The 16,909-nt window shown below is 30.2% G+C and overlaps 1 protein-coding gene and 1 pseudogene across 2 annotated transcripts in view; one reads left to right on the top strand and one right to left on the bottom strand.

Annotated features, from left to right (window-relative positions):
- Positions 1 to 4,379: 4,379 nt before the first annotated feature.
- Positions 4,380 to 15,912, top strand: LOC117176645 (annotated as a pseudogene).
- LOC117176212 (L-lactate dehydrogenase-like) overlaps positions 14,815 to 16,909 on the bottom strand; it is a 111,633-nt gene continuing 109,538 nt past the window's right edge. Inside the window, exons 6-8 of one of the 2 annotated variants that reach the window (XM_033366343.1) lie at positions 16,511 to 16,628; positions 16,287 to 16,410; positions 14,815 to 15,057 (exon numbers count right to left, since the gene is read on the bottom strand). In XM_033366343.1, the coding sequence (XP_033222234.1) occupies positions 14,893 to 15,057; positions 16,287 to 16,410; positions 16,511 to 16,628 (407 nt within the window). In that variant the 3' untranslated portion in view covers positions 14,815 to 14,892. Of the gene's footprint in view, positions 15,058 to 15,423; positions 15,543 to 16,286; positions 16,411 to 16,510; positions 16,629 to 16,909 lie in introns of those variants that run through there. The other variant, XM_033366344.1, reaches the window with a different exon arrangement.

Raw genomic sequence — 16,909 nt, 5'->3', positions numbered from 1 at the left:
CTCCTGTTCTTGAAAGTCTGTTTGAGTAACAAAATAATATTCTCTTTTTCTGCGTCAACGAATTGACAGTGGTTAATGTTTAGAAATTCACTAATGAATTGGAAGTTCTCGGAAATGACTAATAAAAATTAGTGGTTTTTTAACTAATTCAATTGGTAAGGCACTAACAGTGGTTCGTTGACTAATTTATTAGTCAAAACTTTGAAAGTAACTAATTTTTCAGTGAAAATTGAGTGTACTGATTGAATTAGTTAAATTGTAACTAATTCAGATTTAGTAAGGTAGCACACCTGTTTTTTTGGTGAGTGATTCAGTTCTCTACATTTTAATCATGCCAGAGCTAAACAAATATTCTTTAAAGGGTTATTTGCTCTCGAAATTCGGATGTATAAAGTGACTCCAGCGTAAAGCCAATTTGTCTTTTTTTAAAGTAGATATTGCAAAAATAGTAAAAATTTCAATTTTTTCTTCGATTTTTAATAACTTCCAAAAGAATCAACATTTTTCAATATTATTAGGCTCATTTTAAAGCTATTTTTCACCGTATAATAACAGCTTATGAGTAGAAGTCTTATAACATTTTCTTAGCATATTGCAACATGAAGTTCCTATGAAAGTTCTTTAAAATATATATTTATTTAATTTTTATTCTGATGTGCCTACCAACAGAAAAGATGTTTTCAAATTTTTCTAACTTTTTGTAACATTTTCAAATTCTTAAAATGTGATAAGAGAATTTGTAAGATGTATACTCATAAACAGAGATTCAGACTACGTTGGTCCGCTCTCTGCTCATAAACTGATGTGCAACGGTGAAAAATAGCTTCAAATGAGCCCAAGAACATAAAAAATTTTTGGAAATTATTGGACATTTAAGAAACGTGGAAATTTTCAATATTTTTGCAATATCTACTTTAAAATAGAAAAATAGGCTTCACTCTGGGCGCATGTATACAGAATTTCGAAAGCAATCAACCGTTCTAAGAGAAATTTTTTTAGCTCTGCAATAATTAAAATGAATAGAGCTTAATTAGTTATCAAAAAAGAGTCTGATTATGCAATACTCGAAACCCGAGATTCAGATAATGAGAACAACTTTTTCAAAAATCGAGGAAAATGTAACTGAATTAAATTCAAACCAATTTTATGGTGTTTTAAGCTTTAGTATTATTTTTATTTGTTGAATTGTAAATATAATTAATTTTTAACTGAATGTTTCAACAACTTCTCGCATTCTCATTAGTATTTCAATATTTTAAAAATGGAAAACGTCAGCAGACATTATTTTCTGCTTACGTACGTGAAATATAAAAAAGGTACTCTAGAAATTCGAACGACCTTTTAATTTTATAGTATAAAGTCACTAATTTTTATACGGCACTGACTTCTTTTTGCGGAACGCATACTTAATCGTATGAGAATATTGAGAGTTTGGTCGCTAGACTTTCGATTTTGCGAAGAGACTCCTGGTAACCGATTTTAGAAGCTTTGTTTCACCTTGTCGTGGCCTAGCCTCCGGCAGAATTACGACGTCCTTCCTGGGTACCATTAGTAAATTACCGGACACCTTTCGCCCGGATACAAATACCATTCCCTTCGATTTGATATTGTATTGTGAGAACATCCTCTCGTCCAATGCTTGCAAATATACTCGTATTAGAAACAATTACAACGATAGATTTTCAAACGTTACAATAAAGGCACTATAAATACCTATATATAGTCATTTTTTGCGTATCGTCAAGTCGGCAGAGAAAGGATTCATAACTTATTGCAGACATAAGCAACGTTTTACGCTGCTGTAATAAACAGCAGCTGCTCGAATAAAATGTGAAATCTAGGTAATAAATTTCGGTTTGATTACTTAAAAATATTAATAAAATGTTTGTATCATTCAAGAATCAAGATTTATTGATAATCTTACTTTAGGGTAGCTATACTATTTAGTCTGGTAATAGTAAAAACAATTTGGTCTAAGACCTCATTATATGCGTTTCAAAATTCATTCTTAAATTCAGAAAAATCTTACTTCTTCTAAATTCACATAAATTCCATTAGAATTCAATTACACTTTTTTTAAATATTGTCAAGTATTACGGAATTTTCCGTATACCTGATCCCTTTCAGGGAAAATTCCGTAATATTAGACAGTGACTTTTTGATTCCTTTTCAATTTACTTGAATTCTTTGAAATTTGTTTGTTCAAATCAACTTAGATTCCATTGCCTTTTTGAATCCTTTCAGTTATTTTTAATAGTTTGTATGTATTTTTTTGAATTCTTTAAAATATTCTTAAATTTAGGTGTAGCACTTGCATATTATGCAATATGCAACTAATAGTGTTGGTATGAAAATGTTGGTGTACAATGTTCACCAAAAGTACATGAAATTTTTCATGAAATGTTTCGCTGAGCATTTATGAAAAATTTCAATATCATATATGTAAAATCAATGTGTTACAAATTGTTTTCTTTATAATATAATAATGTGCTCTGATTGAAATTTAATAAAAACAAAGTTCATTTGTATTTTTCATGCTATTTTTTATTTTGAAGATAGGCTATATATTATGCATATTTTGATAGCATTTAACTAACTAATGTGCCTGAAACGGTGGTGGCTATTTGGTGACCGATTGAAATGATTAAATTTATAATACCCATTATAAACGACCCAAACCGATAGACTGCAATTCGCGTAAATTGGAATTATTAAAGTCTTCGATTAAAATATTGTGCATTCAATAGACTTTTTTCTCTGTATTGATTGGTTACTATAATATTATTTCTGAGTTTACATGTTGAACGCTTAATTTTCCATTTGTCCCTTTCATAAGCTTTAATTTTGCAATTGAAATTGTTATTGTTAAATTTTTAACTTTAAGCAATAATTTGAAAATTGTGAATTTTTTAAACAGTTTAAATTTTCATAAAATAATTAAACTTCTAAGGGTTTGAGTTTAACAATATTGAATATCGCAATTCTTGGAAAATAACATTTTTCCAGCAGTATATGAAGTTCGGATTCGTTTAATCTCTAACCTTTTGAAGCGAATTTTTTTTTTCATTTTTTATGTTTCCTATTTAAAATTACTTTATTTTAAATGGCCTTTAAAATAATTCAATTTAAAAGGTTTATATGAAGTGTTTTCCCTATTGAACGGTGAAAAGGACGGTGAATTTTTGCTTAGGCAAATTTGTTTAGCCAATATTAATATTAAATTATAATTTTGTATGTAATAACAATTAGAAGTGTCAGAATCGCATAAGATTGGACTTTTGAAAATTCAATTTAGTTTTCAAATTCAAATTGTGAAGTTTTAACCTTTTTAAATTAAATATTACTTTCTAGTTTAGCTTTTGATATTTTATAATACATTATTTTATATTATAAATAATTTAGGTCATAATATATTATTTTCGTACTTTTATAATTTGTATTGTCCCATGTATTATTCTTAAATTTCTAGCGCAGTCAATTGGAAATTATTTATTATTGTTTCAAAAATTGAAAAACTTTTGTTTAATAATGGATTTTTTAAGTTCTTGTATTTTTAATGTTGGAAAATAAAAATCCAAAGACGAATTTGCTGCGTGTATAACCTAATTAATCATGTCTGAAAATTAAATTAAAAAAAATTTCTACGTTTCATATAATCGAAATTCAAATTTGGAATTGTCTGATAAACAAGAGTTCTAAATATTCCAGTATTTGCAACTCTTTTAATTTAGCAAAAATGAATGATACAATCTGAATATAATATCTTTTGATTAATTTAAATTTATATTGTATACAAATATTCACAAAGGCCATTTTGTAAATGAATTTTACAAAACATATCGAACAAGTATGTAATTTTAACTTTTTTGTATACGTAGATAAACGAGGACAAAACCTATAACTTTGATTCGATTTCTCAAAAAAATTCAACTAAAAACGAAGAAATTATTTTTTTACACGACAAACTTATTTACTAGAAAAACTTTTTTCAGATGAAGAAAGTCTCGGATATTGTATTATTTATATATTTAAGGAAATAATCTATGATTAAATACTTTCTTTACTAAATTAATTAATTATTCATATAATTCATTTAATCGACTTGTTTAAACAAGAAATAACTGCTAATTTTGTGAATAAAGATTTTATGAGTAATTTTTTCCTCAATCTGAAAAGGCAGTTTTCTAGTTCAGTACAGGGTTAGTTACTTTTTTAAAAGTAGCTAGTTAGAGTAACGTTACTTGTGACTCCTTACAGTTACGGTTACAGTAAAATTCATTTCTTCAGATACGGCAGATACGGGGCCATTTGAAACAAGCGGGAATAGTACAGCATGCGTGTCTTTGCCACGTAAATGATGCGCGCATACGCATGCGTCAAAATCAGCTGGTTAGTTCGTGTCTCTTTGGAATTCAATAAAATGGTAAGAATTTGCAGATTTCAACAAATGTTTTAAATCCAGAATAATCAGTCATACCTAAATGGAGTATTATTGTGTGCATTGTGGATGGCTTATAGTTTAGTTACATTTTTCTATATTTTCTTATATTTCAGGGTATTGACTTCAACCACAAACATGACCGAAAGGTCCAACGAACTGAACCGAGGTCCCAAGATATTTATTTACGACTTCTTGTCAAGGTATTCAATTTTTATTACATATCTCTCATATACTTAGTGCCTTGGGCCATATTTAGATGAATTCTTTTATATCCTAATCAAATTGGATTGTTGTAGATATTTTATCTTTCTGACGGGTAACATAACCTCTTTGTTAGGTTAGGTGTCCATTTATGGTGTATATTGTTATTTATAAGTTTAGTTTAGTAAAATGATAAATGGATTAATATTGACTTTTTAGTAACAGAAGGATCAAGATTGATGCAATTATTTTTAGTAATATTCTATTTATACATTTGAATTTATTTTAAAGATTTTGTGAAGAACCCTACCGATAGAAATCTCTGAATACATTCTAAAGATTCTCAAGGCTCTAAGAAGCTCTTAAGAAATTCTTCGCATGGACATTGAGGTAGGTATAGTTAAAGGTTCAGGTAGCTTTTTTAAATGTTTTAAATGCTTTAAAATGTCCTTTCCGAAATTGAAATAAAATGACGATAATAAATAACAAGCAGAGAGGCTGAAATTGAAATAAGAATTCGATCATAATAACTAACTTTTTTTTTAATACTTAAAATTGAAGTTAATACAATGTTTCTCGTAAATGGAATGAGATGAGTATATTAGCATATAAGTTATAATTGTAAATAAGTATAAGTAGAAAATTCATCAATTAAAAAAAAAAGTGTTAATAATTTGAAGAGAAATTTTAAAAAGGGAGAGTCGGGTTAGTGACAGCCAACTACTTTAAATAACTCTGCCCGCTCGGTACGTGACGAATACAAAAGGAACATTATTATTACCTTCACACCATTCTTAAAAGGACCCAAATGTCTCAGACTATCACAGAGACTAAATCATTCAAATCGACTCTGCTCATAGACTCAAGTGGACCAGGCTGTTTCGCTTGAGAATACTCGGATATTTCTATATTTTTGTTTGCTAAATTACAATCCGAGGCAATAAGGGGACATGGCGACAATACGTGATAAGTATTTTAGTAATTTTGTCCCTTCCAGTACTCTTGCGCAATTGGCAATTTTCTTCGGATAAAAATATTCTTATTTGAAAGAATGGCCATTTTTAATTAACGAAACTACAATAAAAAATGCTTTTATTACAATTATGGGGATTTAAAATAGATATTTGTACATGCTTAAATATTCTATTGTCCTTGTAAGATGTATTTCTATTTTTATTCAGTACAAAATGAGTGAATTTATATTAATTAAACAATACTTTTAGTTGCCACCTACAGAAGGACTTGTTGGCACTAAAAATTAGTGATATTAATTTGAAAGCCCTGTACAAGTAAGAAGAAAAGGTATTTCTTATCTTTCAGTTCTTTCAGAGGTTAGTTCATTATGCTTAGCAAGATAATTAGATAAATATTATACTCAAACTCTATTAGATATTTGTAATGTTCTCATCGTACCTTCAAAACTATTGAACGACATACGTATCTATTAATGAACGTCGCCCAACAGAAGGAAGTTTTCAGTGAATTATACGTACTATTATTATTGATATCTATGTTCTTATGATTGCTGTTTGTTTTCTTCGTTCCTAAGAAATCGCTTTTTATGAGTCTTGAATGTTCAGTATCTATTTAATTAAATCTGGATTTTTGAACCTCAAAAATCAATCATCGACACCCCAGAATGAATTTGGCAAAGTTGTCAAATGAACAACTGAACATAACCTTAACATAATATTGAAGGTATTTCTATTCGACGAAAACTTCCTCTTTGCTTATAAAAACATCCATAGTTATATAAAATAATGTTCTATATGTGGTATACAGCTGTCGTTCACTGAATCTGAATACATTACTTTAAAATAAATATAACAAGAGATTTCGAAAATCTTCCACTTTAAAAATGTTCTAGTTTAGATTTTAATTTTTAAGCGTTCAATTTAATTTAAAGAATTTTAAAACTATTTTCAGTTTAAAAACAATTGCAAAATATTATATTCATAATTAAAAGCTTTTATCATATTTCAAATATTATTTAAGCTAAAAATATTTCATTTTTAAACAATTTAATTTCAAATTTTTTAATTCAGAAAAATAATAATTACTTAATATTTAGAAATATCTGACTGTTCATTTAAAATCAATAATCAAATATTAAAAAGTAAGCAAAAAAATTAAACTTTAAAAGTTAAAATTTTAATTTTCCTATTTAAAAAATATTAATTTTAAGTTTAAATTTGAAGTATAAATAACAATTGAAAACCTATTCTTGGAAAAAATCCGGGTAAGTTGAAGAGATACTTAGGGCCAATTTCACCAACTCTGATTAAATCCATGATTAACTAATCATGAGTATTTCGTAATTAATGATTAAATCAGAGTTAACGAGCGATACGTTCTACCAAGCATTTTCAACCTCTGGTTAGCTAAACATACTTTGTTCGTAATAAGGTCTAGTTTCTAGGTCTTTCTTGTTGTAACAGCGACTCTGATTGGTTAGAACGAAATTCTTCATGAACACTCGGCATCATATTAACATATGATAAGATTCCCAAAGTTTGAGGTTACGAGTGGCTTCAGTGGCAAGTGTAATAGAAGAGAAGTGGCAATTGTGTCTGAATATTCGTGGCCTTCTCTGAACGTGGTTAAGCATTTCATCATCAGATGAGGATAAAATATCATTGTAAAACAGAGCCATATTTCCTTCCTGTATACTGCACTCACTGCACTTGCATTTCAGTTTCGGGGTTATGTTACTTTAATCACTGATTAAACTCCATAACCAGCCATTATTGGGCGGTTAAATTAACCCGCGATTATCTTCCCCTAATCACGATTAAAAGAATGGTGGAACGCAAAGTATTGATTAAATAATGTTAATCAATGATTAACGATTTAATCATAGTTGGTGAAATCGGCCCTTAGAAGTTTAAAATAGTATTTGAAATTTGAAATAATTTAAAATAATTTAAACGAAGTATACCTGTACCATCAAAATCCGGTTATTCGCACCAAAATTTCGGTAGAAATTGCCTACGGCCTAATTTAAAACAAAATATAGATTTTGGCAGATTCGGTACAAAAAATTTCGAAGCTTTTAAAGATGTTAAAAGGCTTCGGAAGAATAAAAAACACTTCCTAGGAAAATTGAAAATGATTTCTTATTTTGAAAAGTTAATTTTATGTGAATATTAAAAAACATTGACAAAATTATCAAAAATGTATATGGAAGATTTTAATGAATTTTTTAATCATGTAGGATTAACAAAAAATGAGAAAAACGTTTAAGAATAATTCTAATCATTTTAAAAAATGTTCAGAATTTCTGAAGAAAGTTAAAAAATTATTAACAATTTGAAAAATGTAGAACAATGTGTAGATGTTTCAAGATTTTAAAAACAAATTTTTAAGAATTTTAAAGATTTTTAAACTGTTTAAAATTAAAATAATTGAGTTTTTAACATAAGAAATGTTCATTTTATTTTAAAAAATGTAATCGTTGAATTTTTTATTTTTATAGCTTAAAATTGCTTCAAATGATATAATTTTGAAGAATTTTAAATCCATTGATTGCTTGATTCTTCAGTTTAGATCATTTCAAATTATAACGTGGATTTGTATTTTTGGAACCAAATCTGAATCATTTAATGTCTGACTTTTTTAAACGTCAATTTTAAAAGTTAAAAATTCAAGAGTTCTACTTTGACTGCTTTCATTTGAAGCTCAGGTTTTTTTTCTTACTTCAAATGGTAAAGTTTTAGCTTTAGAGTTCGATTTTTTCAATTTCATTGACCATGAAAAATGTTTGCGTACCCGGTAATGATAGGGAATTATTTTCTTCGATTAAAACGGCTACCCTGAGATGTCCCTGTAGAAGATTTTGGTCCAGTTTAACCCGAAAGTAGGTCTAGGACGAAAAGTAAGTGAATACGGGCGTAAGTGCCACGGTGCTTGCTGATGTAAGTGATATGCTTCATAGTGTGGTGTCATCGTGGCGTCATTGATTTTCAGAGCACGTTTCTATTCTGGTTTTTTGAAGTTTGCCCGTCAAAAATGATGAATTCTTGGAGAGAAATAGTTGCCGCAAAAGTTACTTTTTATGTGTCAAAATTGAAACTTTCTGGTGTGCGCCCATTTTTGACCAGGGCTTTCTTGCTCATGGTTATTTTTTGTATAGTGCTCTTTTTGCAATTCACTATAGTTAGCCAATAGCTGAAAAGTACTTTTTTGTTTTTCTTTTAAATTAAATAATTAAGCAGTTACGAAACTATGTGTCAAAATTGAAGCTTTCTGGTGCGCGCCAATCTTCGGCTAGGACTTTCTCGTACATGGTTATCTTTTTAAAAGCGCCCTTTTTGCGATTTAATAGAGCTAAGTAATAGCTAAAAAGTACTTTCTTGCTGTTCTCTTAATTTAAACAATTAAACAGTTACGCAACTTTTTGTGTGTCACATATTGAAGCTTTTTGGTGCTCGTCGATCTTTGACCAGGGCTTTCTCGCACGTTGTTATCTTTTTGAAAGTGCTCTTTTTGCAATTCAATAGAGTTAAACAACAGTTCAAAATCACTACATTTCTTTTTTTCGAAATTGAAGAATAAAACAGTTAAGCAAATTTCCATGTATAAAAATCACAATTTATGGGGATACGCTGTTTCGTTTCTAAAAACTTTTTCTTGAAGTATTGGTATATTATATTTACCCTGATTTAATGTTTCATTAGAAACTTATTATCGAACTGCGCTTTGTACTAATTTAAGAGACGGGTCCAAATTTGAAAGTTCGACAAATAAAGCGTCTTTCCTATTCCGGGTTTTACTAAACTGATAGAAGCCGATTTTAATAGCTGAAAGAAATACAATAGTACATATAACTTTTAAGGACGTATTTCTAAATCAAGTAATAAATAAATTCAACATGGTAATTTGTTAATCGACGTTTTGTATTAATTTTTCAGCTTTACCGCTACTTGGCGTGAAAAACGAATGCGAAGTTTAACAAGATTGTCCTGAAGTCTACCAGTGAGTCTCCTTTTCTGTATTTTAAAGAGTTTTTTTCACTTCTTTATAATTGTTACCTTTGCTTATTTATTTTATTTACTTTATTTTCAGAATGAAGCTATTGAATTAATAGTTTTAAATGAAGTGTTCGTAAAATTGAGTGTTTTAATTTAAAAACTTTAAAATTCGAGACGTTTAAATGAAATATTTCAAATTGAAACGTTGGGAGTAAATTTAGAGATGGGCAGTCGTTTATTCGAATTTTGAATTCAAATTGAAACACGCTTGAAACGTTGAATTTTTCAAAGAAGGCAAAAATTCGAACTACGCAAAACCTTATTACAATTTTTAGAGTAAAAATTACTCCTCGTTTTGCGAATAATGGATCCAAAAGTAACACAAAATCTTGGAAATTTGACTTATTTGAATAAATCCAATTTCGAAGGTTTGATTTGATTTTTAACTGAATTTTTCTCCTCAAAATTGACAGGGTGGCCAGATGTCAGGGAAATGTCAGGGAAATGAAGCAGCTGTTAGGGAAAATAGAAATTTATATGTTTTTATAATATTTTTGAAACACTTCCTAATATCAATAATAATATTTTTTCAATGTACATTCTTTAAAAATATACGAGGTGTGTTCAAAAAATAAGGTGACTTTATGGTTTTCTCAAAAAATATTCATTTATTCCTCAATATTTACATTGTCCCCTTCAAAGTAATCCCCCTCAGATATAATACACTTGTGCCAACGCTTTTTCCAAACATCGAAGCACTTCTGATAACCATTTTGTGGTATAGCCTTGAGTTCTTTCAGCGATGCAGTTTTTATCTCCTCAATCGTTGAAAATCGATGTCCTTTCATGGATCTCTTCAGTTTTGGGAAAAAAGAGTCACTGGGGGCCAAATCCGGTGAATATGGAGGCTGAGGTATGACTATGGTGCTGTTTTTGGTCAGAAAATCTTTCACAAGCGATGGATCTTTTGATCAAAATTAAGCAGTTTTGGAACAAATTTCGCTGACACACGTCTCATGCCCAAAACGTCCGAAAAGATAGCACGGCATGAGCCAACCGATAAGCCAACATCTTCAGCAACTTCTCTGATGGTAATTCGACGATTTTTCAACACCATTTCTTCCACTGCTTGAACGTTTTCATCTGTTGTTGACGTGCTGGGACGTCCAGGGCGAGGTTCGTCTTCGACATCCTCTCGGCCTTCTTTGAACAGCTTGTACCACTTATACACATTTTTTTTACTCAGAGTAGACTCACCGTATGCAACTGTCAACATTTCAAGAGTTTTAGAGCACTGGATTCCACTTTTCACACAAAATTTAATGCAAAATCTTTGCTCCATTTTTTCGAAAGAAGAAAATCGCCGAGCACACCAAACCCTTCTAACCTTTTACGCCTCTGTCAGAAAAACAACACGAGCTATATAGTAAAAACTGTGAACATATGATCGTGACGAGTGTACCAACACAACAAAACAAAAAATTTAAAACTTGAATGTACGTAGCCCGCGAAAGTTGAAAAGTCACCTTACTTTTTGAACACACCTCGTAATTCGATTCTTAGTTTTTTATTTGTAGTTATTTCTTTATTTACAGTTTGGATACGTATCCTTCAGTTCATTAATCAGGTCAGAAAGCTCAGCGGCTTTACAATGGGCTACGAGTCTCTTTTGTAAAATCAAACCTTATTTAAAAAAATTACCCCCTGTAATGAAAAAAAGTATTTAAAATATGACTAGGCTAGGTTTTTGTTCTATTTTTTTGCTTTCCAATGTGATATTAACACTTTTGTAAAATCAACCCTTATTTTAAAAAGCAACCCCCTGTGCTGCAACAACGTATTTAAAAAAAGGAAACTATCTAAATGGAAAACACTTATAAAATATTAACACGGTATAAATTAAATGCTGGGATTTTTGTGCTCCTCATTTTTGTCTTCTTCCTTTATTTTCCAATGTCATATAAATCGCTTTTGTAAAATTAACTCTTCTATAAAAAAGAAACACTCTGTAATGAAAACACGTATTGAACAAAGTCGATATCTACATAGATGGAATTTACTTATAAGATAGCAACATGGTATTTTTAATCATAATTATTTCTCATCAAAGTTATTTTTCAGTCTAGTTGTGTTAATTTTTTCACATAGTTATCAAAACTATTTTTAAAGATAAGTTGAAATCTATTTAAAATCCTAAAAACAACTGTTGTGAACAGAGATGCTGGGTATCTACATGTATGTTTTAAAATACATTTTGGCTTTTATCTGTGTTTTATCTTTGATCTTTTATCTATGAGAACCATTTACCCAAATCACATTCGAAAAAAATGCATCCCGTTCTGTACAAAATTGTCATATAATATCAATAAAATTAAGATAACTTCACGATAAGGGCAGTTTTTTGGGATTAATAAAACTTGATAACTTACAGCATTGAGTCGATAAAAAAATCAAGTGAACGATCTACCTGGATAACGTTGAACTTGTATGGGTTTCCCTAATGCAGTTGTTCAGAAATGTACATAGTGTACCACTAATCAAATTCAGACGAATTTTGCGATAAGGGTAGTTTCATGGGGATACTAAACCTTGATTTCTTACCTGGATAAGGTCGAATTTATATGGGTTTCACTAATTTAGGTGTCCAAAAATGTACATATTCTACTACCAATCAAATTCAGACCAATTTTGCGACAAGGGTATTTTTTGGGGATGCTAGAATTTCATACCTCAGAGCATTGGGTCTGTCGAAAACCCAGGTGACTGATATATCTGGATATGTTCGAAATTTGAGAAGTTTTGATAGTAGCAGAGTCGAAAAGATTTTTGAAGACCTGCTCATCAAACTAAGTCTTATTTTACGTTAGGGGTGGTTTCCTGGGGCAGTTGTAACATAATTCCTTACCATGTTAACCCGCTGGAAAAATCAAGAAACCGAACTAACTTAATAAAATCGCATTCTCACAAGTTCGAATCTTGAATATTTATTAGCAGAAAGACCACGACCCTGTATCTGAAGGAGATAATAAATTGGCGGCTTGATATTATGTGAAAATTATGTACAGGACGAAAATGTAGATGCCAAGCATCCCTAGACACACGACTGCTTTTTAGGGTTTTAAAATTATTTTAGAAAAAGTCTTCTCTCAAAGAATTTTCAATCATTCTGAAAATTTAGATTGTTCGTTATATGAAAATGGATTCTTCTCGTTTAAAATTTGTTGTGCTGGAAGTTGTTTAAAGATATTAAAAGATGCATCGAAAAAGGTAAATTATATTTTTCGAATATACACACATAGACTGGAAAATAATCTTGTAAAAGATGTTGAGATTTTAGCTTATACATAATGAGGGTTATTTTTGTAAAGATTACGGGTGAGAAATAATTATGTTTGAAAGTAACATTTTACTATTTTATAAGTAAGTTCCATCTATGTAGATAACTTCTATTTTCAATACGTGTTTTCATGAACGGAACGGTGTTGCTTTTTTATTTAAGGGTTAATTTTACAAAAGCGAGTCATGTCATTGGAAAATAAAGAAAGAGCACAAAAATCCTAACAGTTAATGTATGCAATTTTTGGCATCAGTCTGCAGGTTTGTATTCGGATAGAAATACGGGGGTTGTTTTTGTAGCGATTAAGGGTGAAGAATAATTTTGCTCCTCAGTTATGCTTTGAAAATAATTTGTTAATATTTTAAAAGTATTTTCCATCTAGATAGTTTCTTTTTTTTTAAATACGTTTTTGCAGCACAGAGGGTTGCTTTTAAAAATAAGAATTTATTTTTAAAAAGTGTTTCATACCACGTTGGAGAGCAGATAAATAGAAAAACAAAATAGCCTAGTCATTTTTTAATACTTTTTTCATTACAGGGACAACTCTTTTTAAATAAGGGTTGATTTTACAAAAGCGATTCATAGCACATTGTAAAGCAGAAAATAGTAAAAAATCTAACCTAGTCATTTTTTGTAATTTCATGATTTTTTAGAGGGTGCCGCTGAGTTGACGGCAAGCTAGCGTCGCCCTGTTTTCTCAAAAACGAATAGTCATTATATGAGATTTTATTTTTAGTTAGTGGCGCCACTGAGTTGTCTGACCTTAATTTATCCATACAACCATGTAAAGCACATTTTTCTGGCTTGTTTCACTATTTTTCTTAGCACATTATTGAAACCTTATTTGTTTTTGGTAATAATTTCCTGTCAGGTAAATTCGTCTAAATGTCAGGGAAAAGTCAGGGAAATTGAAATATTCAATCTTGTGGCCACCTTGATTGAGTAATTTTGATCTCAAAAATGGCAATAATTTAAGAAAGTCAAGCTGATTTGTAATAGTTAGATGTTATCCTATTGCAAAAAAACAATGTTGCAAGCGTGTGCAAATTTTCATGGAAAATTCGAACAAATCACTGCATACCTCTCGGTAATTTAAGATTTAAATGATTACAAGTATTCGTGATTGAAGGATTGCAGCTTTTAATTTTTTTTTTTTTAGGTGTGTGCACTTCGTATAACTGACAAAGCGCGAGGTAGGATTCTTAAAACTGGTGGAGAAATTATTACCTTCGATCAGTTGGCTCTGCGTGCACCAACTGAGGAAAAAACTGTGTTGATGCAAGGATGTCACAAGGCTCGTGAAGCAGTGAGACACTTTGGACCAGCACCGGGTGTTCCACACTCGCAAACTAAACCATTGGTTAGATCCAAGGGACGTAAGTTTGAAAGGGTCCGAGGTCGCAGATGTAGTTGTGGTTATAAGAAGTAGAGCGCGAAAATTTATTATACTACTTACCTTGTACGAGTATATTTTTTTCTTATTCAAGGTTTCACTGTATAAGGTTCGTTGGAAATAAATGTTAGTACTTTTATTTCTAATGTGATTAATAATTGAATTCATGCGATTCTCGTTAATGAAGTATTTTAACAATACTTTAGATTCCTTGTAGGTAGTCATTGATGCATTAGTTCTCGAGGTCTGACTTTGAAATAACCTTCGATGCCCGCATAATCAATTTAGGATAGGATTGATTGCATACGTAACTCATGTTAGATGAAGAAAAAATGTAAAAGGTCTTTTCGCTAACGACGTAAGCTTTCGTTTTTCTAAAATGAACTTACCTTTAATTCTCCCATGAAGGAACGAAATCAATATCAATATTAAAAATATTGAATAATAGTTCTGCTTAAATGTTGTAACACAATTTTATTTTGACCATGGACAGTGGGACATCTTTAAAATACAACTTGGCTGAATTAAAAATCAATGAAACTGTCATTTATCAAAGTTTAATATCTTTTTGGACATTGTAAACAATGTTGGCCGATGCCTGATATAATTTTCTCTCATCGGCAGTCATTCGTAACCGAACCACATGCGTTATACCATTTTCGCCTATTGTACAAGGGAGTGAGAGAAACTGCTCGTTGCGAACGTCGTAGTGCCCCTAGAAATGGGTTATTTTGCGAAAAATAAGTTCTAAGCCCGAGTGTTAATGGGTTAAATACAATTTTCACAACGCATAGTAGAAGCTCAAGATAATTAGTCTAGATTGATTCAGTATTTTTATGGGTGACTACTGGGCTCGTAAAAATCTGGAAAGTTACAGTGAATTTATTTTGTGACAGGTAATTTTGTGACTTCTCAGTCAGGAGAGCACTGAAGCAGATTATATGGCATTGGAAAAATGGTACACTTTAATGCCTGTACATCCAAAGAAATTCCGTTTTGTCCAAATGCGCTTCTTGGTATTCGACTGTTTTTATTTAAATCATTTTGAATCCACAATAAAATTGTAACATTTAAGTAGCTTCTTTGTGATGCCATTGATTGAATGTAGTTGAATGCCATTGAATGCCTTCAGTGATTCAATGTATGGAATGGAACTAACGTTGTTGAATTACCAAGTAAGTGGAATGCAATTAAATGCTTCTTCCGATCGCATGTACATTAAAACAAAAACTTGTTTATATTATTATTACTATTTCAGAAAAATACAAATCTAATAATTTCATATTGAATCTCCTGGCGTGTGAAAGTTAATCATTTTGAATTGAATCAGTTTACAATTATAAGTCTGAATAGTGAAATAGTTAATCTGAAATCGTTTCGAATTGAGGAATGCTATATTGAATATTTGTAAATAAGACAAGTTTAATAGCTCAATCTTGTACAATTTTTAACTGAAAGTGTTATTAGGTAAATAATTATTAATGCTTCTCATTGAATTTCTCGTGTTTTGATTACTTTAAATGTAGAATAGTGCACTTTGAAGTTAATAAAGTTTGAAGGCCTATACACAGAATTTGTTTAAATTTGATTTATTTCACTTTGGTATTACTTAATTAATTTTTCTCTATCTTTAGCTTCTATTATTAATTAATGAAAACTTGGCTACTTTAATATTTTACATTAAAAGTTTAAAACTTGATATTGAAATTATTTAATTTTAAATATTTTTGAAAAGAAATTGAAGCTTAGGTAAAATTGTTCCACATTTGATTCGTTATTTTGAAATGATTTTTTGAATACTTTATTAATTTAATACTTTAGTTTCAAAATTGAAAGGATTGCATTTGAAAATTCAACTAAATATCAGACAAAAAAATGTTCGAAATCTGTGAATTTAGTTGGACTTCTTGCGTTAAAGAAAATATAATTTTTATTGGAAATTACCTGTATCAGGGTGGACACGGGTTTTACCTCCTGCGTGTTACGAATAATTGCGTTGGTAATATCAGCAACTGCCAGACCAATAGCCGTATTTGTGTATCCCTTTAAACACCTGACTGTTGCTCCACTTGTTTTTATTATTAATAATGATTTATACAAAAAACATTTTAATTCATTATATTCTCTAGTTATAAAAGATTGATTAGAAAGTGTAAGAGAGAACTTACGCTTTTACGACATCTTTAAACAGGTCGTGCCAGTTTTCCTCATCAGTTTCTAATCCAATATTTGGCAAAATATCCCGAAATTGTACTCCCGCAATGTTTACTCCGGACCACACAGGCACTGATGAGAAATATTTTCAATAAATTAATATAAAGTACTTAAAAATAGCTTAAATTGAATGAACTTAGTTACACAGGTTTTTAAATAACGTTTTATGATACGAGGGTAGTTCAATAAGTCCTTAGAATGATCAACAGATGGCGCGCGAATCGCTCCAAATCATCTGTTTTCAGTCAGCGCCACTCCCGACTAGATATATAGTGCAGTCACAGTCCACATCTTCTGAGTTTACGTGTTTTTATAACCAATTGAAAAAAAAAATTGTTCGTTAAGAAAAATGG

Source organism: Belonocnema kinseyi, chromosome 7 (genome assembly GCF_010883055.1).
Source record: "Belonocnema kinseyi isolate 2016_QV_RU_SX_M_011 chromosome 7, B_treatae_v1, whole genome shotgun sequence".
Taxonomy (NCBI): Eukaryota; Metazoa; Arthropoda; class Insecta; order Hymenoptera; family Cynipidae; genus Belonocnema; species Belonocnema kinseyi.
Note: the sequence above shows the minus strand (reverse complement) of the source record. Positions and strands in the feature narration are given on the sequence as shown.